The sequence below is a fragment of the Cygnus atratus genome, chromosome Z (assembly GCF_013377495.2).
Source record: "Cygnus atratus isolate AKBS03 ecotype Queensland, Australia chromosome Z, CAtr_DNAZoo_HiC_assembly, whole genome shotgun sequence".
Classification (NCBI taxonomy): domain Eukaryota; kingdom Metazoa; phylum Chordata; class Aves; order Anseriformes; family Anatidae; genus Cygnus; species Cygnus atratus.
The window spans coordinates 9365753-9393429 of record NC_066396.1 but is presented as its reverse complement, the minus strand read 5'-3'; the positions used below and the strand labels follow the sequence as shown (position 1 = coordinate 9393429).

General features: G+C 43.4%; 1 protein-coding gene across 1 annotated transcript in view; it reads right to left on the bottom strand.

Moving 5' to 3' along the window:
* Positions 1 to 27677, bottom strand: part of DNAI1 (dynein axonemal intermediate chain 1) — a 144024-nt gene that overhangs the window by 64076 nt on the left and 52271 nt on the right. The window contains exon 13 of the mRNA XM_035565893.2: positions 12011 to 12258. Within this exon, the coding sequence (XP_035421786.2) occupies positions 12011 to 12258 (248 nt within the window). The remainder of the gene's footprint in view (positions 1 to 12010; positions 12259 to 27677) is intronic.

The window sequence follows — 27677 nt, the reverse complement described above, 5'->3', positions numbered from 1 at the left end:
GTGCACATATTCCCCTAGACTCTTCTACAGTAGTCTTTAATTTGAGCTACGAAGCAGTTTTCATTTCTTCCCTCTATCACCTCTGAATGTGTTTCTTGTTGGTTCCTGCCAGTGACTCTCAGCAGAGCAGCATCCAAAAATATCAATTCATTACCAGCAGAGAATAAATTTTTCACATTCTCCTCCTGTAAATGACAAATTGTCATTTTTTTTGTTTATTTCCCTCCCTGTATCACTTGCCTCTGCTGTTTGCCCAAGGGATCTGCTGTGGTGAAAATCTGCTAAGTCAGTCAGCTGATCCCAAGTCCACTGATATCCTGCTTTGCTGGAGCAAAGAGTTTGTCGCTCCTTGCAGAGACAAAGAGTTGTCCCTCTGCAGAGACAAAGTAGTACCTCTATAACAAAGTCCCCAAATGCCCTCAATCAAGCACATTGCCAGCCATTCTTCATTTACTGCTTACCAGGCTCCCCAGCCTGGCCCCATACATGAGCCTTGCTGAGGATCCTCAGGCAGCTCTCAAAAGTGAAGCCAAGGAAGAGAACATGCAAGGCACATGGCTGCTCTCCTGAAATCTTTCACAAGTGACCCCCCCAAAAATGACTCACGTGTTCACCTAGAAAGCACAAGACACTTCACTCACATAGAATAATAAAGGTAGGAAAAGGCCTCCAGGATCACCTGGTCCAACCATTGCCCTTCCACCACTGTCACCCACTAAGCCCTGTCCCTAAGCAACCTTCCTTTGTCCTTAAGTCCAACCTTTCCTTAAACATCCCCAGGGACGGTGATGCCACCACCTCCCTGGGCAACCTGTCCCAATGCCTGACTGCTCTTTCTGTGAAGAAATGTCTCCTCATTTCCAACCTGAACCTCCCCTGGTGCTACTCGAGGCCATTCCCTCTTGTCCTATTGCTAGTTACCTGTGAGAAGAGGCCGACCCCCAGCTCCCCACACCTTCCTCTCAGGTTGCTGTAGAGAGGCCATAAGCTCTGCCCTGAGCCTCCTCTTCTCCAGACTAAACAACCCCAGTTCCCTCAGCTGCTCCTCAGAGGACTCGCGCTCCAGACAAAGTACCTGCAAAGTAACTCCAGTGTCAATCTTTATGCATCCCAAGAGATGGGCAGAGCAAGCCTCAGAGGAGCAGGGCAGTGTCTGGAGTCCTTAGTGCTAACGTAGGCAGCAGTGCAAGTTGTTCTGTGTGGAGGTGGGAAGAAGACAGAAAGCTTCACCCCTTAGCATGGTTAGTTGGGATAAAGGCAAAGAGCAAGCTATATATAGACGACTCATCTTAACTTGAGGCAAGAATGACAATTTTAAAGAGCTGTGATAACCTAGTGCAGACTGCTTATTCCAAGATTTAGGTCAAGGCAGCCCAGCCAGTCTCTCTGGCTGAGTCTATACTTGGGGAAGATGTTGCTCCTCTGTACTTTGGCCAAACGATACCACTATAGCAGGAGATTTGGCTGTTCCCTGGCTTCTTGTGGGTCTGCGCTTCCCACCAAAGGCAGACTCAGCAGGCAAGGCAGGGAGGAGCCAGGTAAGCTCCAGCTGGCCTCTCGATGAGGAGCACCAAAACTATGGGGTGGCCAGATTGTCCATCTTGGAGCCAGGATGGTGGGGTACAGCATAAAGGGCTCCTGCCCTGTGGTGCATGCTCAGCAAAAGAGATCACTGGGATGTGTCAAGGCTCTTTACCATTCTTGTGTATCATGCCGGGGAGCAGACAGCATTTCTGCTGTGGTACATCTAGCAAGAATGAAAGAGCTGTGACAAAATAACAGTTTGGGTCAACATTACCAGGAAAGACCTTAGCCCTTGATTTTGTTGTCAGAAGCCCTGCTGTGAAAGCATAATCCCTGTCCCCATCCACATCCCTGAGCTCTAGACATGGTGCTGGTAAAAGCAAAGCAGATGGATGAGTCCAGCCACAGCTAAAGAGGAGCAGCCAGCCCTGAGAGGAAGAATCAGGCCTGCCATATGAGGAGAGCTGAGCTGCCACTGTCAGACTCAAGAGTCTGCACACCCAGAAACCTCATGAAGAAAAGCAGCCCTCAGGAGTGGGGCAATACCTTCCTGTCACTGCCTGGGATGCCTGCGTGGGGAAGAAGCTGGAGACTCTTCTGAGGGGGATGTGACTTTTTGGGCCTGGAGCCTAAATCAGACATCCCAGAAACATTCATCTGAGCCTCTGTTAGACCGTGTTTAGGTATAAAGGTGGGTGCTACCACAACCCCCAGGTAAAGCAGAACTGTTAAGGCCTTCCTTGTTTCATTACCATACAAAAAGATAAATTGTGACTAGATATTTAACAAAATTAACTTTAAGCAGCACAGGCCAGAATACTGAGATACGACAGATATATCCGACTGAGCAAGGTCTGATGAAATACAGCCTAGGGTGCTTAAAGAGCAGCTGAAGCAATCTCTGAATCATTAGAAATTATCTATGGAAGCTAGGAGAGGTCCTGGAGGATAGGAACAGGGCAAAAACGTCCCCAGAAAATCCAAAACAAAACCTGTCTTGAAAGATAGGTTAAAGGACTGAGGACCAGTCAGCCTAACTCTGAACCTTGAGAGCTGGAACAAAGTATTAAGTCATCAATATGCATCTACAGGGTAAGAAGATAAGGAAGAGTGAATATGGGCTTGTCAAGGAAAGATCTTGTCAAAACAAAATTGATTTCCTTCTTTGACAGGCTAATGGGTCTAAAGGATTAGAGGAAAGAAGCAGATGTGGTATACCTTTAATTTATTAAGGTTTTTGGCATACTCCCTGTGATGTTTTCAGAAGCAAGCTAAGAAAATTAGGTCTGTATGTAATTACTATGAAGTGGATGAATGATTGAAAAAATGAATCTTCAGGAGTAATAATCATTGATTTCCTGAGCACTTGGGAGAACATCTGTAGATGATTCCCACAAGGGACTGTCCTAGGTCCAGTTCTATTCAATATTTTCATTAGAAGGTTGCATAAGGGATGGCAAAATACAGAGAATATTTGCAGATGACACAGTTCGGAGACAAAGGATTCTGTTAGGATCAGAATTCAAAGTTATCTTGACAAACTGGAGACAGTCTGAAAACAACAAGATGAAATTTGATAAAGAGAAGTACAGAAAGACACAGACAGGAAGAAGAAAGCACGTAAACAAGTAGAAATTAGGGAATTTCTAGTGGCAGTAGTGCAGAAGAAAAATCAGAGGGTGGTGCAGGATTCAGCAAAGTGATACTGCCAGGTCAGGGGGAATTATAGAAATCCTATTCATGTGCATTAAGAGGTGTGTTACATGTAAGACTTTCCAGGTAATGACTTCAGTCTGTCAGTACTGGTGAAGACAGGTAGGCTACTCAATCTCAGTTTGAAGAAAGCACTTCAGGAATGGTATCAGTAATATCTATGATGCCATACCGGCCTGTGCCAGTTCTCACTTTCTGCGATTCAGGAACAGTTTTTCTGTTCTAGAAACGAAGGTTCAGTCTGATTTGAAATTCAATATCACTTCTAATGAGTTTACTGTGTGTCAAATCCAACCACACTGACTGCTTCATTCACTGCAATAGACGAGACTGCTTTGTATAGCAGACAAGTCTTTTGAGTTTGAGTAAAAGCTGATGGAGAGATATAAATAAAAATTACTTTGATTTACATATATACATAAACACTTAAAAATAAATCCAATGACAAATGTTCCTATCTTAGAATCTGGATTTTCTTTTAAATGCAAATGTTTCCAGCTATGACAGCAATCTAGAGATAAGGGAGCTGCTAAGTAAAGGAGGGTTCTTAGTGTTATTCTGTCCTTTGTAGAAAAATATGTTGATGTTTTACTGTAAAATCATGTAATGACACAGAATGGATAAGCTCAGAGTGCTTAGGATGTAAACTAGCCCTCAGGATAGAAGCCATTAAAGAGATAAGGTCTGCAATGACTATCTCCTCCCAAAGGTGAGCCAGTAATATTTAAACACTCGGGTATACTGAGTGCATTAGAGAGGAAATAGTTTAGATGGCTGATGAATGTCAAAATGTTCAAAGATCCTGATACCATCTGGTCTAGTTTGGGCTCCTTTCTTCTCTCTCATATCTTTAGTGAGCAATTCTGGCCTAAGGTACTCCCTGCCATTCTATCTGAAGCAGAAGTCGGGATTTAATCGGATATCTCCTGACTTTTGCTACTGTCTTTTTGTGTAACACAGCTTTTCTGCGCCAGTTAGGAAGGTCAGGGTGGCTTACAGGCTTGGTAACAGTACATAGGTACTGAAATGAAGGCAGCTGCTTCACCCACAGAGAAGTTAGGAATCATCCACAGCAGCTAGCCTGGCAGGACCCCATCCTCACCAAGGAAGAACTCCTCAGTCTACTGCTCTGCAAACCCAAAGCATCTCAAAGCATCCTGGAAGGGAAGGCACAGCACAGGAGTGCCTGGGTGCTCCCAGAGCAGCTCACATCCACAGGTTATCAGTCACCTGCATCACAGGAATGCTGCTGATGGCTTTTTCATGGGTACAAGCAAACAACAGGCTTCTCCGGTGAAAGATTGTTCCTCTTGCTACAGGCAATAGCAGGAAGTTCTCATCTAATAAATTTACAAATGCCCCTTGTCATTCTGGCAGCATATGGCTACTCATAAGCTTTACTACAAGCCTTCCTGGTTGTTTTTTTCATCCAAAGTCCTTGAAAGCTTCCTGATATCTGAAGGAAAACGTTCAGATGTGTTTATCAGCACTGTAGACTCCTTGTAAAATAAACTCCCATGTCACATTTAACCCCATAAACACTCCTCTTTGGAAAATCACTTCTCTCCCATAGCTAGATCAACTGCCTCCCACCTCGATAGCATCATCCTGGGACTCACAGCCCCAAGCTGCAACAGGAGCGAGGAATCAGACCCACTGCACCAGCGCCTTCAAACACCACACATTAACTTGGGATGCAGAAAGAGGGCAGAGAAACCTCTTCTATCAAAGAGCACATTTGGTGATAGAGGGAGGGACGCAGCACGGACCTGAGCAGAGAGCATGGCCATGGGAGTAACACTGATACAGGGCAAAGGCCCAGCCTGGGGCTTGTACATTGCTCATGCTTCAGAGACTCAGATTTATCTGGAGGAAGCAGAGCTCAGTTATAAATAGCACTGGATAAGGGCTGGCCCTACTTTCAGTTTGTTTTCCTCCTGCTGGGAGTTGGATGCTCTGCTTTGTACAGCGTTTCACCAGGAATCTGCTTACTTATTCCTCTCACAGCACTTCCCTCTGTATTTATTAGGCTGGTATGTTAACAGCTGAGGAGCAAGGACCCAGCCATTAGACTCTCTCCTGTTTGTCCTGTAAACAGTGGTGCTCCCATGTCAGACACAGCATGCAGCTGAATGATGGGTGCCAGAGGCCAGCAAAGCTCAGGGGTATTTAACCAATTGCAATTCACAGCTCCCGGTTTCAATTCTGACTGTGCTCATTGAGCAAGATTTCCAATTTACAGACAAAATAAGAAGTTCCCCGCTCCATGCTCAGGGACAGCAGACAAACAGCAGGCAGGCTCGCATCCAAATCCCCAAGCTGTCTGATGCTGCTAAATCGGAGACAGCATCTGTAATGTGCCTGACAGAAGGCTCCCGTCATTGCAGGACCGAGCAGGCTCGCAGCAGGGACAGGGAGAGCTGGCCCCAGGACCTGCCAGGTGCTGAGCATCCCTGCCCACCGAGCTCACCGCGGTGTTGGCAGCAGGAACAGGGTGGGAGCTGTGGCAGCCCCTGCTCCCCACATCCCACTACACAGCTGGGCGACTTCGCTTGCACCATCCTGCTCAGCTTGCGCTCTGCCCTTATCGCTCCCTCATCGCTATTTCATTTTCCTTGGAGAAGCACTCTGCTGTTCACAGGCTGCATCAGTGCCGGTAAGAGCCATCCGCTCTGGCTGCTTTCTCCATCTATTTTGAGGATCCAGCAATCAGCAGTCACGTTTTACAGGCCAGTGCAGAAACACATTTTTTCCACAAAGATCCAACATAGCTTTCTGGTTTCTGTTAAACATTTAGTTAACTTCTGTGACTGCTCTAAAGCAGCGGAGCAGGATTCAAAGACCCAAGCAATCAAACAAATGCATTACAACTTCTCTGCCCTTTGAAAGCACAGGCTATCACATTCCAACATCTCAAGGTCTAAAGACTTACATTTCATGAGTGACTCTCAAATTTTATGAGTGAAGTTTTCTCAACAAACCAGCATCAGTACAACTAAAAGGCAAATAAAATTATATAGCCTTTGCTTGCAGACAACCTGAAAATCCACAGTAAGAAGGTTTGGATCTCAAGTAAAAGGACTGGGAGAGAGAAGAGCAATACCTAGAGAAGAATCTATTAAGCAAGCAGCAGTGAGAGCAGAAGGCAGAAAATAAGTTGAGCATCTGTATGAAGTACAGAGGGAAAAGCAGCATCAAAGTGGAAAAAACACTTTTTCAGATAAATGCTACAAGATCTGCAAGGGAGGGTTTCAATGTTTTTGCAAGAGAAATTCTAAACTACAAGAATCCGTACCCAAGGCACAGTTATAAAATAGCCAGTTACAGAAACTGATTCTCCAGAAGGTACAGCCTGATACCATCTCAAAAAATACAATACTGAAGTTAAAAGAACAGGGATATTGTCCATTATCGTCAAAGATACTTAGGAAGAAACATTTGGACACTTACCTTTTCTAACCTTAAAGTGGCTCAAAAAGAGTTAAAAGGTTTTCAACAAGGTACAAACACAAATCAAAAGATTTTATCCAGCATTTCTGCCACAGTAGTGCCTTGCACTTTCCACCACCTCCACCATGCTTAAACGAGCCTAAAGCTTCAGGATAGGCTCCTGTAGCCCAACAGAGCCTTCCCCAAGAGCAGTGAAACTTGACTGTGTGGGAGACAGGGTTTCCTACAGCCAGTCTGTGACTCTGCAGTGAGCTCCCCAGCAACTAATGATGACCAGAAAGCTGCTGTTCTTTACCCTGTTTTCTACAGCAAGCATCTGGTCCTTCCCAAGCACAGTCCTTCCAGCGCACACTTCCCTCCAGGAGAGGACAAGGGAGCGAACACAGGGCAGATGTTTGAGAGCCACGATATGTCTCGCAGTGCTGCAGCAAGGAGTGCAGTGGCAGATCCTCGACAGACCAGCACAGTTGATGCTGCAGCAGCCTGTCCCTGGACTCAGAATTCACTGTTGGCAGTAAGGTTGCAGCTAAGGACTGCCCCAGCAGGGAAGCGTCTGTCAGATTGAACTCTCTGGGCCCCAAATACCCCCTGGTTGGCCCATGGATGCTCTTACCACACCTCTGTACTTCTGTGCATGTGCTGAAAGACCGAAGTGAAGTATTGACTCTTAGGTGAGGGTACAGCATCCTGCTTTACTCCTGGGACGTAAGAGGTGAATAAGACTTTTTGCCTTGCTTGCACTGGACCAGGAATGCAAGACAGGGCTGGCAGCAGGAGAAAAGTAGGAGAAAACCTGGGGTGGAGAGGAAGGTCCTCTGTGCAGACATTGCACTGATCCACTACAAGATGTGTCTGGCTTTATTACCCTAGAGTTTCAGTGCTGAATGCTCCTTGCCTGCAGGTTTCTGCTCTATTATCCCTTTGGGCCACATTCTCCCACTTGCCAGCTCTCAAGATAAGCCATGCCATGCTGACTCTCCTCATCTGTATCTCCTGTCCAGCCATCTTGGTTTCAGGTTTCCATTGCTCTCCTCTCTTCTCCAAATGTCTCTTTCTCCTCTGAAGTTATTCCCTAACAGTATTCTTATGGAATTGAATGAGGTTTTATCACTGAACTATCCCCAGCAAACATCCATTTTGTGCTCCTTAGCAGTGAAGGCAACAGGAAGGGAGTCAAGCCTGTTCTGAGACAGCTGACCTTTATTCTGACCTTGATAGCAACCTTCTGTCTTTTCTTTTTGTTTTGTTTTCTTTGCATCAAACTCTTTGTTTGCCTGAAGCCAAAGGAACAAAATATTACCTGAAGCAGTAACATCTCTGAAGCAAAGCAAGCTGCAAAAGCTGTTTGTCTGACTGCAGACGACAGATTTAGGAGAGTGGCCATCATCAGAAATGAAACAATGTGTTGGTTTGACAGTGGATTATGAGCAAAATGCTTTTTTTTTTTTTTCTCATAGGTGCAGTGAATACAAACAGCTTCATAGAATCATAGAACCATAGAATGGGTTGGGTTGGAAGGGACCTTAAAGCCCATTCAGTCCCACCCCCCTGCCATGGGCAGGGACCCCTCCCAGCAGCGCAGGCTGCCCAAAGCCCCATCCAGCCTGGCCTTGGGCACTGCCAGGGATGGGGCAGCCACAGCTTCTCTGGGCAGCCTGGGCCAGGGCCTCATCACCCTCACAGTGAAGAATTTTGTGGAGCTGTGCCCAGTAGCATGGAGTGGGGTGGAAAACAGCAGGTTGTGCTGACTTTAAAGGGTCTCTGAAATGGAACGCACTTACTTCCATCAGCAAACCAAGACCTCACCAGGTGAGTCTGGTGTGGCTTCATGAACTGCCAAGATTCGCTGTAGAGTTATTTAAGGACTTAGATTTCAACACAGAAGGTAGAGATGGAGAAGAGATCACACAATTGCAGGGCAAATTATTGTGAGAGAGTCTCAGGTGTATTTTATGTGGTTTACTTTTGAGATGGGACTTCCACATATTCAAATGGGAAACTAATATGCAAGCTGGCACTCCCTCTGGCAGTTTGCAGACTATTTCCTTTGGCAGTTTGCACACTATTACCATGCTTCCTTGCCCTTTTGGTCTTAAGCATGAGCATCATATTTAACCTGAGTAGCATTTGGTGAAGAGTTAGCGAGCAGCAGCCAGCCCTTTCTCCTCCTGTGCATGAACAGAAGGCAGAAAATAATTCTTTCAGGATGCCATCTGAAGCTCCATGGTGTCAGCTCCCAGCCTGGCCTTGGGCACTGCCAGGGATGGGGCAGCCACAGCTTCTCTGGGCAGCCTGTGCCTCAGCACCCTCTGAGTGAAGAAGTAAATTTCTTCCTAAAATTATGATGATCAGAGATGATGGGTGTGAAGCTTTTGCTTATTGCTTAGAGCATTATTTCAATTAAGGTGGGGTTTAGCCTAACCTCACAAAGGCTTTTGCCCAGCAGAACACGGCAGGTTTAGCACAGTTTCCCAGGAGCTGACTCCTTTTGAGCAGGTGTTTGCAAAGGCAGAGGTCTGAACTCACTGACCTGTTTGATCATTTCTAATTCCATGTTCCTGTAAAACCTAAGGCTTTGGTGGCTGTATTAGGCACACTGCACTGCATGCATATATGTTTGCATGTCCATGTGCTTGCTTGTTCCTCTCTTTTCCTTTTTCAGAGTTCTGACTTCAGAATTTAATCCATTGGTAGTAAACAGTGAGAAATGTCTAATTTAAGACGAACCAGAACTTTCCCTTATTTATACTGCGGTAGGACTTAATACATGGAAGACACTTGCCAAATGCACTAGAAGCTATTGCTATGCTCTTTAAAGATACAGGAACCAGCCAGTATCAGGCAGATGAACTCACTCTTAGGTAACAGAATTAGAAATTTTATATTATTTTGTTCTTAATAATGGGATATGTTACATTGGCTTTGTTTTATGCAAACTTACTGAGATATTAGTAAGTTAGTGAAGATGAAATGGAAAAGAAAAGAGCTGCCAGGCTGTTTTACTCGCTTTCCATTTTGCTTCCATTGTGAAAGGGCTGCATTGTTTGAAAAGGAAGGAGCCAGGCAGTCCAGAGAACAAATGCTCTTAATTGTTCAGGAGAGCTTTGTTACTTTTCTAATTGGTCTTCAAAGTCATGGGCTTGCAGTCTCTATGTAAGTGAGGACTGCAAGGAGAAGTCTAGACAAAGAACAGGCTTCAGACTAGTTGGGGTGCTGGCGGGGGAGAACAGAGAATCTTTGAACCAAATCTGGAAAACGAGACACCACTTTCTAGAACCATTAAATGTTGAATGAGGAATAACTATCCTGTGTCTCAACATAACAAACTGTCCCTCAAGTCTAATTTTCTCCCATCAGAAGGAGAGAAAACCCTTTCTAAACTTTTTGCTTGATGTTGACAAATATCTACAGTTCAGATCTTACCAACAGATATGCAAGCTCTTTTCCAGAAAGCTGTGTGATCACCTTATTACTACTTCTGCTCACTCAGTTTTATGGCAAGGTAAGTAAGAAACTGTAAAGTTTACTAAAAATACAGGTACTTCACTGTGAAGGAAAAATAAGGGTAACGATTCTCAGCACTTGACCTTTGGAAGTAAAGCAAACAAATGGGAACTACAGGCTACTCATGCCTACGCCTATCCATACCCATGAGGTAGCTTCTTTCCTCTGAAGAACTATCTCCCTTGAGTGCCTAATAATTTTTTTCACCCATGTGACAGCCATATTGCTGTCAAGAGGTACATATAAACCTACTTCTAAAAGCCCCTTACAGACTGCAGAGTATCTGCTTCTGCTCTGTATGGTAAGGCCACTTTAAGCATACTCTGCCCTCCCCAATATTATCTGGGGAACGAATCACAAACGATCTGTGATTCTGGCATCTCCAGTGTGCAGTAACAACTGTGACCACCTGTAGGATGCTGCAGCAAGGTCATAAAAAGCTGCATGTACAACTTAACTATACTGACAGTTTGTTGTTGTGGTTTTTTGTTTGTTTGTTTTGTTGTTGTTGTTGTTTGTTTGTTTGTTTGTTTGTTTTTTTACTGGAACCCTAAAGGCAATAGGAGGAGTTTGGAGTTCTCTGCCCTCTGGGATGTGCGTGTGTAATGGCAGATTTTGTGTGTGAGTGCATGACACGTTGTATGATGATAACAACCCACTCCTGGGGTACCATGTAAACCTGTAAGAAAAACTACAAATGTTTGCTAGGGGAAAAGCATTGGCCAGACAAGTAGCCAATATAAAATTCAGATGTTCTCTGAAATGTTACATTTGCATAACCTCTCTGTTTATAGCAAGCACCAGTCCTGCTCCTGGCAAGTGCCACATTCATCTGCAGTCCCATCAGGATCCCTTGATTTCTCAGATTTTGACTGCAAGATGCAATAACAAGGAGCCGCATCTGGGGGACAAACCACACGTGACGCGCCAAACTATGAGGAATATTGACTATGTGCATAGAGGTATGACTGAATTAGGCAGGAAAGCCTAAATCAGTTTACAGCAATAGTTTTGGCAGCAATACCTGTAAGTCCAAGCTAGCAAACCAAACACACATCACTGCCCCTCAGCAGGATCATACAGACCATGTTAAAATCTGTGCTGCCACAATTTTACTGCTATGAATGAGATCAGAAGCACATACCCCTTCCAGTGCTCCAATCTTAACTCAGATTACTCTGTTGACATAATTACAAAGCTAGCTGGATGTAGCAACATATTCTCCTCAGTCCTTTACAATATCATCTCCCTGGAGGCTCTCTGTGACAGATGCATGGAGGCATTTTAAGAGACATTACTTTAAGAGCATTACCTGCACATCACAATTCTTAATTCACTAGAAAACTTCAAGATCAATCACAGGGTAGGGTGTTTTGAATCTCAGTGACAGCCAACTCCACAGACAGCTCTCCCTGGGTTTGTTGTGCCCAAGATAGTTCTCTCTTAGGGCTGATATGCTGTTTTACATGCTGCTCATTACTTGTTGCCCTTTGATTTTGTATTTGGAACATAAACAGCATTGCATGGTGTTATAAAGAGGACATCAGTTCCTCCCAAACCAGAAATCATTTATAATAATTAAAACTAAGGAGAAATCATTCTTTAAACAAAGTTTTGTTCACATTTAATCTCTGTTGAAGACCAAGCATTCTTGCAATTTCTTTGCTTTCCTGCGTATTTCAAAATTAGCTTGAAATAAGTATCAATCACTAACACGTGTATTAAACCAACATCTCTGCCCATACAGCACTTTTTTCCTGCTGTACCTGAACTCAGCCCAATTAAAAGTCCAGTTAGAGGAAAAGAAGAACACCCTCACCTGCCACACTGGATCTGTGTGCTTTCCTGACTTAGCACTACTCTTGTAGCTGGGCTGGGAGGTTGCCTTCTTCAGGTTGTAGATGGCCACATTGCCGTCATAGAAGCCCACTGCCACGAGGTAGGGGTGGTCATTGTGGATGTCCAGGCACATGATGCCACTCTCACTGCTGAAGACATACTCTGGGAAAGAGGGGTTCTTCATGGTGTAGAGCAGGAGCATGCCATGGCTCTGCTTCATGAAGTCATCTAAACAAGAAAGAGTTTTTGCTGTTAAATCAGTTTCTAAGATACTTTGCTATTGCAATATATGGTCTGAGAGCATTCACCTATGCCTAAAATCAACCTGAATGCAAGGCTATGTGGGAAAGACATTAGTCACAGGACTAAATGGTTGTGTTGGGGTGCCTGCATCTAACATCCTTTTCTTCATTGATATGTAAGGTATGTGGGGACAACATGCTTATGCAGAAAAACTACTGTTTTAGCAGTTTATTTCTAGGAGGAGACTTAAGAGCCTTGGAGAAAACGTGTATCTGAACCTCCTGGACACTTCTTTCTCTACGCTTGAATTTCCTTAATATTGCACACATTGGCAATATTTGATATTAAAGCCTCCCCTCTTTCTTCAATGAAAAGCATTTCACTGAAGTATCTGTAAAGTGTCATTTCCACTGCCATTACACATAACTGTACAATGCACAAGTCATTGCAGCTTTATTTTTAGCTTATGTCTAACATCTCATCTTTGTCTGGCATAGAAGCTCTCTCTTGCTAAAACCTCCCCCCCCCCCTTTTTTTTCTGCTTACTTTCACCTCTTGGTGCTGCCTGAAATTAGCTCTCCCTATTCTCAATAGGACTATTTCTTTTTTCTTATTTTTTTTCTTATGTTCTGACTGTCCTTTGCAATTCTCAAGTTTTTTGCTTGTCTAAAAAACAATTTCCAAATTCATTTAAAGGGGAAGAAAAGCTGTTGATGTAGATAAGCTCTCCAGAAGCAAAGGAGGAGTTTTCCTAATCTATCAACACAGTGCTCACTCTGAGGGCATCCTAGCTATCTCTCCAAACACTTTTTTTCCTGTCAAATGCCGTCTGGTACATAGTATATGGGAAACAGATTTATGGTTTTCTGTGATTTAAGTACCCACTATGCATCTAGTTTCCAGAACAGTCATTTCCTTTTAAAAGTGCTTCTTGCCTTGCCTAACATTTTGACCAACCTGCAGGATAAGGACTTGGTAAATGAGTACCCCCGTGATAACACTAACTTCAGAGAACTTTCCTTGGCAGCAGGCTGATCCCAAATCAGCACACAGGTACAGATGTTACTTGCCTCAAATTTATCAGGGCCACATAGAACATCCAAAGAATTAGTAAAGCAACCCGCACATCAATAAAACAACTACTGCTGCTTTGTATTTGGAAGGTGGAAATATTCTAGCTTTCCAAGTAAGCAGCACTCCTTTTCACAGGTCCTTCTGTACACTGGGGTGAAACAGGGAAAAGAAATATTTTGCAGAAAGGTGAGATTTCAATACTGGCATCACTTTAAATATATTAGAACCCAAATAGGATTATTAACACATTTTTTGGAAGGGAGGGAAGCTTATTCTTAGAATTCTAGTTGAGAGGAATTGAACATGTTTTCTCCATCAGAGGTTTGCCCTGTCCTTAGAATTCACAGAACTGTCTTTGTTCTAAACCAGCTAATATTGAACTGGTATTAGGCTGCGGTCTGGTCCTGATAAGGATGAATACCTCCCCTCCTCAGCAGCAAAAACACTTGGGAAGGCTGCGGAAATGACCTTCCAGGAATGACTCACATCAGAATGGACTAGAAAGTCAAATTGTTATATCTAACATCTATCTATATATCTAACATATCTATCTATATAACCTTTGAACCCGAGCTGATTCACACGCTTATTTCTCCTGCAGTGTGCTGAACAGCCAGCCAGGCATGTTTACAGAAAGTCTGTGGTACACATTTGTTTTCTCTCTGTTGGCACTGAACTGAGGGGCTTCAGATGGCTGTCCCCCATGCTCCCTGCACAGACAGCAGAGAGACACACCTTCAGAGAGTGATTCAGCCCACCAAAGATCTGAATTGATTTCTGGAGGTGTTTCTTTGCTGGTCTGGCAGTATCACAGGCCAGCTACATTCTTCAAGTGAAGGAGCAGGAAAAATAGCTCAGCAGCATCAGCAAGCCTCCATGGAGGTTAGCTCGAACAGAAAAGCAAGGTCCTACAAAGAAGCCCTAATAGAGTGAAACATGGGATTTAGTTTGCAGGTTAAGACACCCAAAAGCAGGTCTAGCTGTGGCTGTCTGTCTGAGCACTCAGAGGCTAAGCTCCCATTATGATCCATAGAGATAAATCAATCTACTTCCCCCTAAGTTCAAAACACCCACCTTAGAGAAGATTCCTGTATTTGGTCTGCTGATTTATTCTCTGGGCTCCATTAACTGTAATAGCCAAGCCTCCGCTGACTGTTAAACTCATCTTAATCCCAGAGTTGAATCCCACCCATTGCCTCCTGTACGTTATGAAATACAGTGGATGTGGGTTAAAACTCACAGTGTGTGAATACTGCACATAAGTCTGCATAATATGATTGCTAATGTACAGCTTATGTCTGATGAAAGGCAAAGTCAAGAGCATAATCCACAATTAACACTGAAGCATGGCACATAAATCCCAGTAAAACAATAACCTTCTGAGAGAGTAGGCATATAAATCTATTTCAATTAAGGGTGAAATCTCACCCAGAGTCCTAAGCCGTAACATACCTACGTGTTCTTTGACAAACGAAAAAAATAGCCGTATTTCATTAGTGATATTCAATGTTCCAGAATGGCAGGGAACAACACATAACCCAAAGCAGCACGTCTGTGATACAGCTTTAAAGCACAGGCTTTTCACCAAAAAGGCCTGTGTTTTTCAGCAAAACCTAGCAGAGCACTGCAGTGTGCCCCAAATCTTGCGTAGTCTGTCTCTGAGGACACAGGTAGCTCACTGAAACAACGGTAGAAGAACACAGAGCACACGGCAAAGCCAAGGGCGCAGACCCAAGAGCTGGCAGCGGCTGCACCACTGCTGGAGCTGAAAGCAGCAACATCAGAGCTGAGGCAGCTGCGCTGCGCTGCACGGATGCACCAGGATGCACTGGAAGAGCCGAGAGCATCTGCCCCATGCAGACCCACAAAGCACAAATTGAAATGTGGCTCTTTTTCTGAGATACAAGGGCTGGAGACACTAGAGACACTAGACAGTTATTCTGACAAGCATGCCAGCAGGAGGAGATGTCCTTCTCTAGTGCAGGAAGATGCAAGGCAGTACAGCAAAAAGAGGAGTAAGCAGACTCTCACTCTAATGAGGAAGAGCTGTATGTGATGAGGACCCTCAGTGTTCATCTGAGCGGAGGTTACATTGCAGACCCTGACACGTAACAAGTGTATATGGGAAGAGAAGCTTTGCTAATGTAAGATGCAATAGCATTATTACTGGTCTCAACCTGGAGAACTCAGCCTGTAAGTATCACATGCAATCAGACATAGGTTTCAAACCAACTATCACTACTGTCTAAAATATTTGTCTGTATTTCCGTACAGAGCTGGGCAGATTCAACCTAAACCCTTTTCAAAAAAAAATTTAGTGGGAGCACAGTACCTTGGAATATCATTGCGGTATCACCAAATACCTCATGCAAAACAAAAACAAAAACTTGAAAAGCATCTAAATCTTTCACTTTGATATTTACTTAGTGCTTGTTTTAACAGATTTTTCATTTATATTTTTCTTACATGAATTTAAAAGCATTTAAATAAATATTTGATACCAGATCAAAATATTTTGTTTGTTGTATGGAAATTTTTTATTTGCTTCATCTTTCGTGTTTGCTTCACAAAAAATCCATAAGGCATGCATGTTTTTCCTCCATTTCTTACAGAATGCTTGGTGGCCAAACCTGGAAGCTCAACCCAACAGTATCCTCAAGTTAGAGGCCAGTGTTAGTTACAATGCTCAGGGTAAATCCTACATACGCATAGTAAATCTCAGAGTGGGAATTCTCAATGGTAACAAGTCAACATAGAGATTTTTACCACTCAAGAAGCTAGTGCTATAGATTTCTATGTCATAAACTGGCAAATTGTGCTCTCTCTGGAGGATTTAGAAGCCCAAATGCTGCAGCCTCACATCTTAGATCCTACGATATATGTCTGTTTTAAATCAAGACCACTAGCTGTCTCACTGATATGGCTTGGACCGAGAAATCACCATCCTAAAAGGAAACACCACCACTAAAATCCATCCTTTCTCCTCCAAGAGCCCATCTAAAAAAGGAAGCAAGATGGAGAAGCATGGTTGTGAACAGCTGCTTGGTTCTGAGCATCACAGCTGCACAAGCACATCTACATTCCTTTCCTAGATATGCCCACACTTTGACGAGCTTGCAGGCTGGGGCTCTCTCCTTTAGGCTTGGATTTCTGAGCAGCAAAGGGAAGGGGCTGGCTGTGCATTACACCCGGTTACGTGATCTCTTCCAGGGAGAAGAGATCGGTTTCAACAACAAAAGTTTGGGTACCCAAAGAAGTGGCTCAGCTGTTTACTCACCTTTCAAATATTTAAAGGGTAGAGGACAAAAAAGGTTATCTGCAGGCCAGCAAATGTCCCCAAGCAAATTATAATTAATACCCAGTTGTATAAAACCCTGTGCGCAGCCTAAGCATATGCCTGTGCTACAGCCTGCGTGGCACGGTTGACAGAGCAAGACACAAATTAATGAATTCTCAATACATTTTTTTTTCTCTCAGTGAGCAAAACCTGTGCAGCGTGGCACTGAGCACAGGCTCATCTACCCCGCTGTAGAACATGCTGGGTGAGCGTATGCTGCTTCAGCAAGACTCTCTCCTCGCTTACTGAAATAGCTCTGCCAACTCCACACTTCCCTGCGGTCGCAGAATGGGCACGCTGTAAGAAAGGAAATGGCTGGCACTTCAAGCTTCGCTGTATGCCAAAAGTTGAGAAAAATCAAAAAAGAACAAATCTTTCCAAGGAGCTCAGAGAGTTTGGACATGTGTTGAATGTGTTTTCAAAGGCTTGTGAGGACTAACAATAATAACTGGAAGTTTTATAGCACTTCGGAGTGCTTTGAGCATGCATCTGCAGCACTACTTCTTACAGCCAAGGGAAAGAGAAAGGCAAGAGACTGTCCAAGACATTACAGCAAGCTGGAAGAACAGGGAGCAGAACCAGGACTTCACGGGGCTCTGCTCAAGGTGGCCCCATCCCAGGATCCCTAAGAGATTTAAAGTGGAATCACTGGTGCCCATTTTGTTTCTATTCCTTAGAGAGTCCACAAGTACTCAGGTATATTGCTGTGTTGCTACAAATGCTGATCACTGCAGATCTGGCTGGGAACCACGCTGTGAGCAGGGAAAAGACTAACACCAAACCACCTAAACAGTCCCTTCCCAGAAAAGAAAATGTTTTCAGAATTCATTACTTTGTAGCTCAGGGCCAGAAAGCTTGGCCTTCTCTATTTCACAGCTCACAAATGTTACAGGTATATCCTGCTCTGAACCCTGCAGCTTGGTTTTGGCTGGTATGTGCATTCTTCACTTGAATATCTCAAGAGACAGAGAGGCCATTATTTCATTTCGTAGTTTGTTTGAATGCTTGATCACTCTGAGTGATTAGAAAGTCACACCTAACTCCTTATTGGCCTTGTCTGGCTTCCCACTATTAATTCTTACTCTGCTTATCTCCATTGGACGAAAGACTTCTTTCATATCTGGCACTTTCTCTTCCTTAGGATACTTGAAAACTGAATGCTAGTCACCTTTCAGCATGTTTTTGATAACCTTCACAGCCTGAACTCAAAAATCCTATTTATTTTCACCAGGCTGGCACAGAGCTCAGCAAAAGGCTGGGAACCATCACAAGCTTTGCCACACCAGTCAAAGGCACTGCCTTCACAGCTGCAAAGCCACTTCTCAACAGATGTGGAGAAATGTAGAATATTAAGAGATTTTCCACAGATACGTGGAGGACATAACATAGCTAGGACTTGTGCTGCCTAGGCAAAATTCACTTGCAGCCAGGATTTTAACTGGATATTGTTCTCTCTCCACCTTTAAGGTATCTTCTGCAACACTTGAATCAGCTTGGGGGTCTTTACCAACTACCTATAGGTATTTCTGCATCCTCTGAAATACGCTGTCTCCAGAATCAAACTTAATATTCCAGTATCAGTCTCGCTAATACTTAAACCATCTCTCTGCTGCCACCCAGAAGTCCCTGTTTGCACTCCAAGATCATGTTCACCCTCCCTGCCAAAATATCACACTGTGAACTCAAATTTATTGCTTGTCCACAAAAGCCTACTTTATTTTTTTATTTTTTTTAGAGTTGTTGCCTTCCAAGACACAGCACTCCTCCTTGTTTAGAGAGATATAATGTTGTATTTGGCTGCATTAAAATGCATTTGGTTTTTATAATTCCAATTTACAACAAGATTAATCACTCTGTACAACAGCCTGGTTCACAGTGTGATTTACAACTCCACCTGCCTTTCATCAGTCACACATTTCATCTGTTGTGAGTTTATATTTCCATCCAGAGGACCAACAAAAATAATGCCTAGCTGCAGGGCCACCACTGATCTCGACAGCACCCCCTCTGAGACAGTGTCTCAGCTGATAACTCCACCGGCATTTATTTCCTGACATCTGTCAGTGGAAGTTGAATCCCGCTGCTGAGACCTCTTGTGCTGGGCTGAGCATTTCGCAGCCCCAGGGATGAGCATACGCCCTCCGGTCAGCAGCAAGCTCTGCAAGCTCAGAGCAATCCTATCAGTCCAGTGTTGGCAAATCACAGATCCATTGTGGTTTATTCAGATGTCTGAATGTCACATTTATCATTCTGCCTGACACCTTTCCCCAGCCACTGGACGAATTCCTGGTACTCTTGATTGAGTTAATGTTAAACAGCTGTGGCTCTTCTTAGGCACCACAGAACTTGCAGTTCGGGTAGAAGTGAGAAAAAACAGGATTTTGACGTCTTTTGGACATTTTGGAAAAGACAAAATTGACAGGTGATGAGGCAGGCTGTAATTTATACACAACCTGAGGCCGTGCCACAGTCCTAATAACTGCTGCAGGCTCCACACATGTCAGAGGCAAGACACACACTTCAGAAGCACAGACCGATAGATAAAAACAGCCTGTATGGAAATGAGCTGTCACAAATGTTTGCATCTTATCCTAAAATACCGTCTGGCAAAGTAATACGAAAGATGCTGCAGTCAACTGGGACAACAAAAACTAAAGATATAGGAAACACCTGGAGAAACGCACTGTTTGTCACTGCTTGCTATAGCAGAGGCTCAGAGACAAACAAGAACAGGGGAGAACAGGATGAAAAGACTCAGCGCCTTCCCAAAAATAGCAGGAGTGTTTGACTTGCAGCTTGGCTCTCCCCTGCTTCACATGAAAGAGAGCAGGTGATTGTTAGAAAGAAAAGGAATATGCGACTGGGCTGAGTTTGCAATGCTCCAAGTAATACCAGACTTTTCTCGTTCTGATCAGACAGGACTTTGCATTATAGGTTTAGCAGGCACTAAAATTACTTTTAAAAATTGCTTCTTTAAATAAGATACTCATAAAGGTTTGGTTTTGCAATGCAAATAGTAATAGTGCAACTGCTCTGATGTTATGAATGTTAACTTATACTCTGAAGAAATTCAAAAAAAAAAAAAGGGCGAGAGAGTCCATACGATGAAGGCACAAGACTGGCAACTGGGAGATTTGTATTCCAGCCCCTGCTGTGCCAAACAGCTAATGTGGTCTTATCCCTTCTTCTCCATGCTTCTCACAGCACTCCTGAGGATGCACATCACAGAGGGAGGAAAAGACTGAATGATGGGGGCTATAAGAGTTCCAAACATCAATACCGTTCAAAGCAATACTCCTGTTGCTTTCAGGAATACATTCGTGTTCTGACCCTCCGACTGACAGCCTAACAATCTCAGATAATGCATAAGCTCCTCAGAAGCCAGGGACTGAAGGACACTTTCCAGCTCCAACACTCATCTCCACAGAGCACTCCAGAGCTGGGAAGCCAGGCTAACCCTACCAGCACACATTTGGCAGCAGCTGTCTCAACCAGCTGAACTCTTGCTCCTGCCTTTCTTGTTTTGGTCAGCTTAAGCTGCAATCTTGATAGTGGTTTACTATTTAATACCTGAGGCTCTCTTTCCTCTATCCCTGTTCTAAAAAAATGGTATATTTAATAGCATTTGCAACTAACTAAATATTGAAGAGTGCCATCAAGTGGCCAAGTGCTTGTTAGCAGCAGGGGGCTTCCAGGAGACATGCACCATTCAGAAATCCCCAGGATCACGCCACTAACAGACCTCTATAAACGAGCCACCTTTGGATAACCACACCAGCCTGCTGTTACTGCAAACAAGCCAGGCTGCCAGCATCTCAGCATTCCTGACCTGATGAGCAATGAGGGGGATGCACGCTCTGCAGGAGATGCTTATGTATTCTATAATTAAAGGACAGACACATTAGAGTTTTATGATGGTGCTGCAGCCTCTTGAAAGCAGACAGATGCCTGATGAGATGGATGCGCACAGGCTAGACCGTAGAGGAGGCAATTAGGAATGACATTGCAGCTCAGAGAACTTTTCTGAAGACATTTGGCAGAAGACCCAGATTTGATGGAGGAGCACAGAAGAAGCAGCGTTACACAGGCCAACCTGCAGGCAATTTTGCACGGGCACATACTTCAAACAAGAATGAATATGAGAGCAGCCATTATGACACATGCCCCGTCCCATTTTCAGCAGTGGTTTACATCAAACACTTAGGAAAGTGTATAAAAACAGGGCATTAAAAAAGTGATGTATTTTTCCAGCACACTGTCTAGGCCCCTATTAATTTGTGGTTAAGCATCTCCCAGATCCCTAGAGGTCCTCTTCCCCCTTCCCTGTGCAGAAGCCAGCTATCGATGATTAAATCTGGACAGTATCTTTCAGCATTCCTCTTTGCACATGGCTGGAATATAGACCAGCTATTCTCACAGTAACTTCCTTTTCTTTTTCTCTTTTTTTTTTTTGGCCTGCTTTTATTTTTAGTGCATGAAATACTTTGCATCTGAAACAGATCCATGAAGCATATGATTGGCGATTAGTGTAAGTGGTTTTTAAGAGCTACTAAAAGTAATTTCAGAGCAAAACTATTAGTTTTCTAGAAAACTGAATTAAAACAAAAGTAAATTCTGTATTTGTTGGTCTCAAATAAAGTCAGTTTGCTGCTCATACAGCAACAAAGCAACAGCTTTCAATCCTTTGATCAGATAACAGAGGCAGAAGAAAAAAAAAGAAGGTTATGGCAAGAAGAGAGAGGATCCTTCCAAGTGAAATTTCTGAACAGCAATTAGCTGTTATGAGAGAATGGGACTGGCACAAAAGGTTCACACAAGCATCAAATAACTGTGCAAACCATGGGCCAAATTTTGGCTCACACTTAGATATGATGGGAATAAGATGGAAAACAAACAAACAAAAAACACAACAAACAAACACAGAATCACTGAAGATCTGAGATTGGAGGACACCTCTGGAGATATCTAGTCCAACCACCGGCTCATCTAGAGGATGTTGCCCAGGAATGTGTCAAGTCAGGTTTTTTTGTTTATCTCCAAGGAGGTATCTCCACAGCCTCCCTAGGTGAACTGTTTCATTGTTCTACCATTCCCACAGTGCAGAAGTTTTGTCTTATGTTTAAATGGACTTCTCGCTATCTCAGCATCCATTATTTTTGTCCTCTCCTTTGATACCACTATCAAGAGTCTGGCTCCACATTTCTTTTTTCCCTCCCATGAGGTACCTATACATCTAAGAAGAAACTTCCGCCTTTCTCTGTAACAGCCAGTTTTCTGGGCTTCCACTCTGGGAAGCCAACCATACTACACAAGCTAAACCGAACTACAAGTCTGGTCAAGACCACAGATTTGCTGTGGGAATTAAAGGGGGGTTTAGGTCCCCATTACCTCCTGTCCCCACCAGCTAGGCTGCTGCTGGGCAACCTGGCTTCCCTCCAGCATCCCTGCAGCTAAGGGTGAAGCCTGGGACTGCAGAGCATCTAGGAATTATGCTTTGCTCCAAAGAACCACCCTCCCATGCCGTGTAAGCCAAGGAAGGGAAAAGAGTGCACCTGGGCTCCTGCACATTAAGGAGCTGCATCTAGCCCTGGGCAAGACAAAGACAACCTGCTGGAAACTGAACACTACAAAACACTCAGACACTTTTCGGATCAAATACCATACTACGATGTGAAAATCAGATCCTGGTATTTTGCTGGGGTGATCCTATCCTTCTAAACAGTCGTACATCATCAAGGCTACCCAAGAAGGCTTAGTTAAATGTCTCCAAACTCCAAAAGCTTTGGCTTCTAGAATCTGACATCCACAGTTTCAGCATCTTGAGAATCTACTGTGCTGGCTTCTCCTTTAAGTACTCACCAAACAAATAAGACAGCTGATACAACTGTCCCTCTATGAAGATCTCTTGTGCAGTGCTGGAAAACATTTCATCGGCCACCATTTCATGAGAGGAACTGGCGAATACCAACAAATCCCACTTGGAACAGGATCTCTAGTTTGCTCTCTTATACCCAGAGGAATCTGATGAGAATAACTCAGGGCTGAATGAGTGGGCAATAGTTCACAGAGCAACACCTGCTACCTTTCTTTTATGGCAGATGAGACTCTTTCCAACAGCATTCAATTCCTAAAGTTTAGCAGTGACCTAAATCCACTGTGATACTGTTGAAAAATTCAGGATGCCCTACACACAGAGTAAATCTCAAATTCCCCACAAAGAAAATTCATGTTCTGCCTATCTTACAGCCAGGAAAACAGAAGTGGAGAGTAGCTGCTGAAGGCACAACCCAAACCCAGTTACATGATTCACAGCTTAGAATCTTCACTGATACGGAGATTTAACCATCCCTGAATAATTCTCTTCTACCTTCTGTAGTTGATTTCATGCCGCAATACTCTAAAATTCACTTTTGTCATCTCTCATCTGTATTACAGCAAACTGATATCCCTGAGAACAAAACAAGTAGCACTCAAGGGAAAAAAAAATACAGAGATAACAGTACTGTTCTGCTGTTCAATGTGTCTAAAAACTCAGAATTCGGTCTGTACTTATTCTTCAATGACCAGTTATTTTAAAGTATTCCTAATAGAATCATAACCTAAAGCAGCCTGTGATACGTGTCAGTGGAGGTTAAAATCCAGATATTCGTGGTTATATTCTGCCTATATTAGCATCCTGCCAAACACTACCAAGCATGAAGTGAAGAACAGAACGCTGTGACTGAAATCCCTAAGTCCTGATCAGCAGGGAGAAATGTTATACTGAACAACATATTTTTGTTGTGCAGTGGCAAAAGCCAAAGGTAAGCTACGAAGAGTTTTGATGTCTCCTGAGTTTCAACGCTAATGAAAATATTACATTAGATAGATTTTCTTCCGGTTTTTACTGATCCCGTCTGTTGAAAAATGATCCTTACTCATCTCCAGAACAAAAGAAAAGTCTTTGAAGAAAAAGCCTTTAATGGGGCCTTATACAATTTCTTTGTACCATTCTGACCTAGGAATAATGACAAGCTCTTTAACCTCAGGAGCTTACAAACTATGTATTGCTTATGTAACTTATGTATTGCTAGAATTAATAATGGAATGAACCCAACACAGATTTGTAAATTCTAAGGCCAGAGGAGATCATTGTGATGAATAAATTATATATTTGTTCCTATGCTTAATTACTTCCTCCAGTAAAAAGCCAATTTATTTCCAGCTCCCTGAGATCCCTGAATTCTACCTTCAGGTGCTAGATTCCATCCTAGATGAAGAAGTAAGATGAGAGAGTTCTGTTCTGTAAGATATCTCCTTCCTTTCCCTTCAAGTACCTAATGGACAGTAAGCAAATCACTACTTAAACTTATCTTTAATAAGATGAGCTGTTTAAGTGTTTCACTGTAAGGCAGAGTTTCCAGACATAAGTCATACTGTGGCTTATCTCTGAACTTTTCTCAATTTTAACATTCATTGTGAAGGGTGATCTGTTGCTAGCTAGATAAACAACACTCCAGTAAAGGTCTGACCAGTATCACACACGGCAGTGGCACCTCCTCCCTCCTGCTGGTCTCTGGTTAGTGAAAGCATGCAGCACCTGGTGTCAGACCCCTATGGTGAACTTCTGCAGCTGCCTAGTGGCCTTTTAGATCAAACTGGAAGTTTTCTTTTTCAGAGTGTACATCAAGGTAGAAGAATATTTTCAAGTCTGTTTTCATGACAGACACAAAACAATCTAATCATGGGCTGCTGTTATAAATGCTGATCTCTCTTTTCCTCTGCCATTTCTTCTTACCTACTCTTTGTTCTAACTCTGTGACCCTGAGCTTGCTGATCTGCTTGAAAAGCAATCATTTTAAACAGCATTGCCATCTCAGGGCACTGATGGTGATATTGTGATATTCAATCTAGGTAATTAGCAGTTCTTAAACTAAATCTAAAGAGAACTAGGTCTTCAAAGCTGCCTTGTGATCCAGCTCACAAACTGGATATTAGCCAGTGAAGACAGATAGCTGTCTTAGTGAGTATCCTGCTCTTTGCAGGAGCAGAAGATAGCTGGGTCAAGATAAGAGCTCTCTTCAAAACAGAAACACGATGTGGATGTGAGAGCGCTGGTCTGGAGAAGCAGCACTTGAGGTTGAATAACATCTCTGAAAAAAGTCTCTGGAGTCACTGCCCCTTAGGGGGAATTGCTGGAATAGAGCCTCTTGTTTTGAGGAATGCCCAGTGGGATCTGAGATGAATGCAGCTCTGGATACGTGTTGTCTTCTACAGGTACCTTGGCCCACAGGCTTTGCTTTTTCACCAGTAGGAATGTAAGCAGGATTGCCCAGCCTCATCTGGGAAGACACGGACTATCAAGGCAGAAAGGAACTGAGATATCACAGCAATGGAGACCATTTAAGTGTCTAAAACAGAGATCCTGCCCCCTCTACAATCCCAGGTCACCATGGAGAAACCCTCAGATCCATCAGCTCTGAAGATGTTAGTCCAAACAAACATGGATAACTACAGCACCAGGCTGGAAGGCAAGGGCTACTAGAAATTAGCTCTGCTAGGGGAAGTGCAGAGTAGCTTATCCAGCCCTCAGCTATTCCTATCTTAATCCTTCTTGAAAGCCCTGTTTTGCCTGGAGGAGAGTCAGATCTTGTTTGTTTTTTATGTTTCGTAATGGCTAGATGCCTCAGCTGGAGCATAAAGTGCTTCAAATGTACAGTAGAAAGCTGACCTCTGGTGTTGGGAGAAGGGGTGCAGAGAGAAGACAGCAAGGAAGCCACACTCCCGTGATCCTGAGCACTGCTTCACAGCCTGTGTAATTCTCCGTTAGGATTCACTCACTAACATCCCTTCAGAAAAACGAATAAAACCAGCTGATGAACGAAAGCAACATGTAGCAACAGGCTACAGTGCTTGGCAGGAATATTGCTGTTTTCATTTCTGCGCTTTCATATCAATTCTTCCTCCACAAAGCATCTAATCAGCCGATGCTGTGCAGCATAAAATTAACGGGTTCGTTCAGAAAGCCGCCTCATGATGCCAGACAGCATGGTGGGATTGTTTGTAAATATTTGATTAGAAAAAGCAATCAAAATTGGCATGAAAACATGCACACATTAATGCTGTTCCACTATCCGATCAGGATATTTATAATACAGAGGAGGAGGTGATGCCAGACAACATTAACATATGTGGTATTACACCAAATCCCTTCTCCAGTGACTCTGCCCTTACAAAGCCAGAATTTCTACAAATGCAGCCTGTAAGCAGCTGATAGACAGGAGCTAACATATTTTCCAGGGGATATATTGGGTGTTAAGTTCTGCTCCATCATTACACAACACACAAAAGGGAGAGCACAGGAGCATCTCAAAGCCTTTGTGTGCACCCTCAGCCTTCTCTCTGCCAACTGAAAAAGGGGACAGGGCTCCGGATAGCAATGCTCCCTGCTTCCTCAGCACTGTGTCTTTTGAAAATTTTCCAGGCAGGAGCAAAAGACAACACTGGTCATTAACTGAGGATGTTTTCTTTGGATGCTTTCTTGCAGCAGAACCCTATTTTGGGAAGGCGTTACCTTGCAGGAGTAGAAAAGAAAAAGAAAAGGAGTAGGGCATAGTCTGTGATGAACTTAAAAACTCTCTGCATATACACCTACACAAGGAATTAAAAGGTTCCTGCTGCTGTAAGGAGACTCTCCTCCAGAAGGATGTGTCCTTGCCCTAACACCTGGCTAAAGTGAGAAATCCTTTATCTAGTTTCCAGTCCAAGCTCTGGTCTTTGACTTCTGAAGTTCAGATTTGGAAATAAAACAAGCCCTGTGGCAAGGGCTGTCAGGTGTCCTCCTGCAGGCTTTTTCTCCAGCAAGTGAATCCAGAAATGCTGGGACAGGATGCTTATGAGCAGACAGAATCCCCATCTTTTTAAGCATTAAGTTACCCGTCTCAGAAGTGCCACACACCTGTCAGAAGCCATTAGGCAGAATTAAGCCTGTCCTGATACTGAGTAACTGATTTCTGGAGGCCCATTCCAGCCTGATTGTATATCATTCTTTAATTTCACACTTTGACTTTTGTATGAAACCAACACTGCATTAGCCAAGAATTAAAATCAGACCAATGTGCTAATTTACAGATCCTTCCAATAAATGAAGAAATATCTTATGTTGTAATGCAGAAGGCAGACATAGTCAAATACCTTCCCAATGAAAACAGGGGGTTGCATCTGATCTTGTTTATATAAACAGAAATTAAATATAATTCCATAGCCAGAGACTCTGGTAAGCCAAATCTTGGAATCAGAATACAGCCTAGCAGTATTTTAGATACCCCATGAATACCCTCTCCTACCCAACACAGCAGAGAATGACATGACCACATAAATACATGTGCTAAGTAAAAGAAAAAACACATGATTAATAGTTCAAATGGCATCCAGTGAGGCTTGGAGAAAGCTGAGGGTTCAAGAAACAGTGGAATTCAAATTGGGAAGACAACATCTTGTTAAAATGTTGAGTCAGCTGGTGGTCAATATAGAACATGGTCCCAACCGACTATCATTTGTAAACTGATCATGTTTTCTTTTCTGTGGCACCTACTTTGAGAGTCCAGTTGAAGTCATCTATACACTGCAGCAGAACTCAAGAAACAGTATTACAGTCTTAGTATTCAGGCTGGGACTACATACTGTCAGCTATAACACCATATGCAAGAAATGATAAGAATTTGTTTCAAAGAAGAAAAGGAAATTGCAATTTTCAGAGCATGCTGTGAAGTCTGGAAGGCTTACAGGCTGTCAGAGATCTTGCAGTACAACAGGCATGTAGGAAGAAGCTAAGCTCTGATGCCTTTAAAGTATGGAAGATCCCAATGGGGCTTAGGGTTTGGCTGGAAACCTCAAAAACCTTTTGGCAAATCTGAAAATATAGCTCAAACTTTCCTTTGCAAAACTTAATTCATTCTTCTCGGAGGGAATCCAAATTCAGAAAATTTCATTAAAAAATCACAAATAGTTCAGC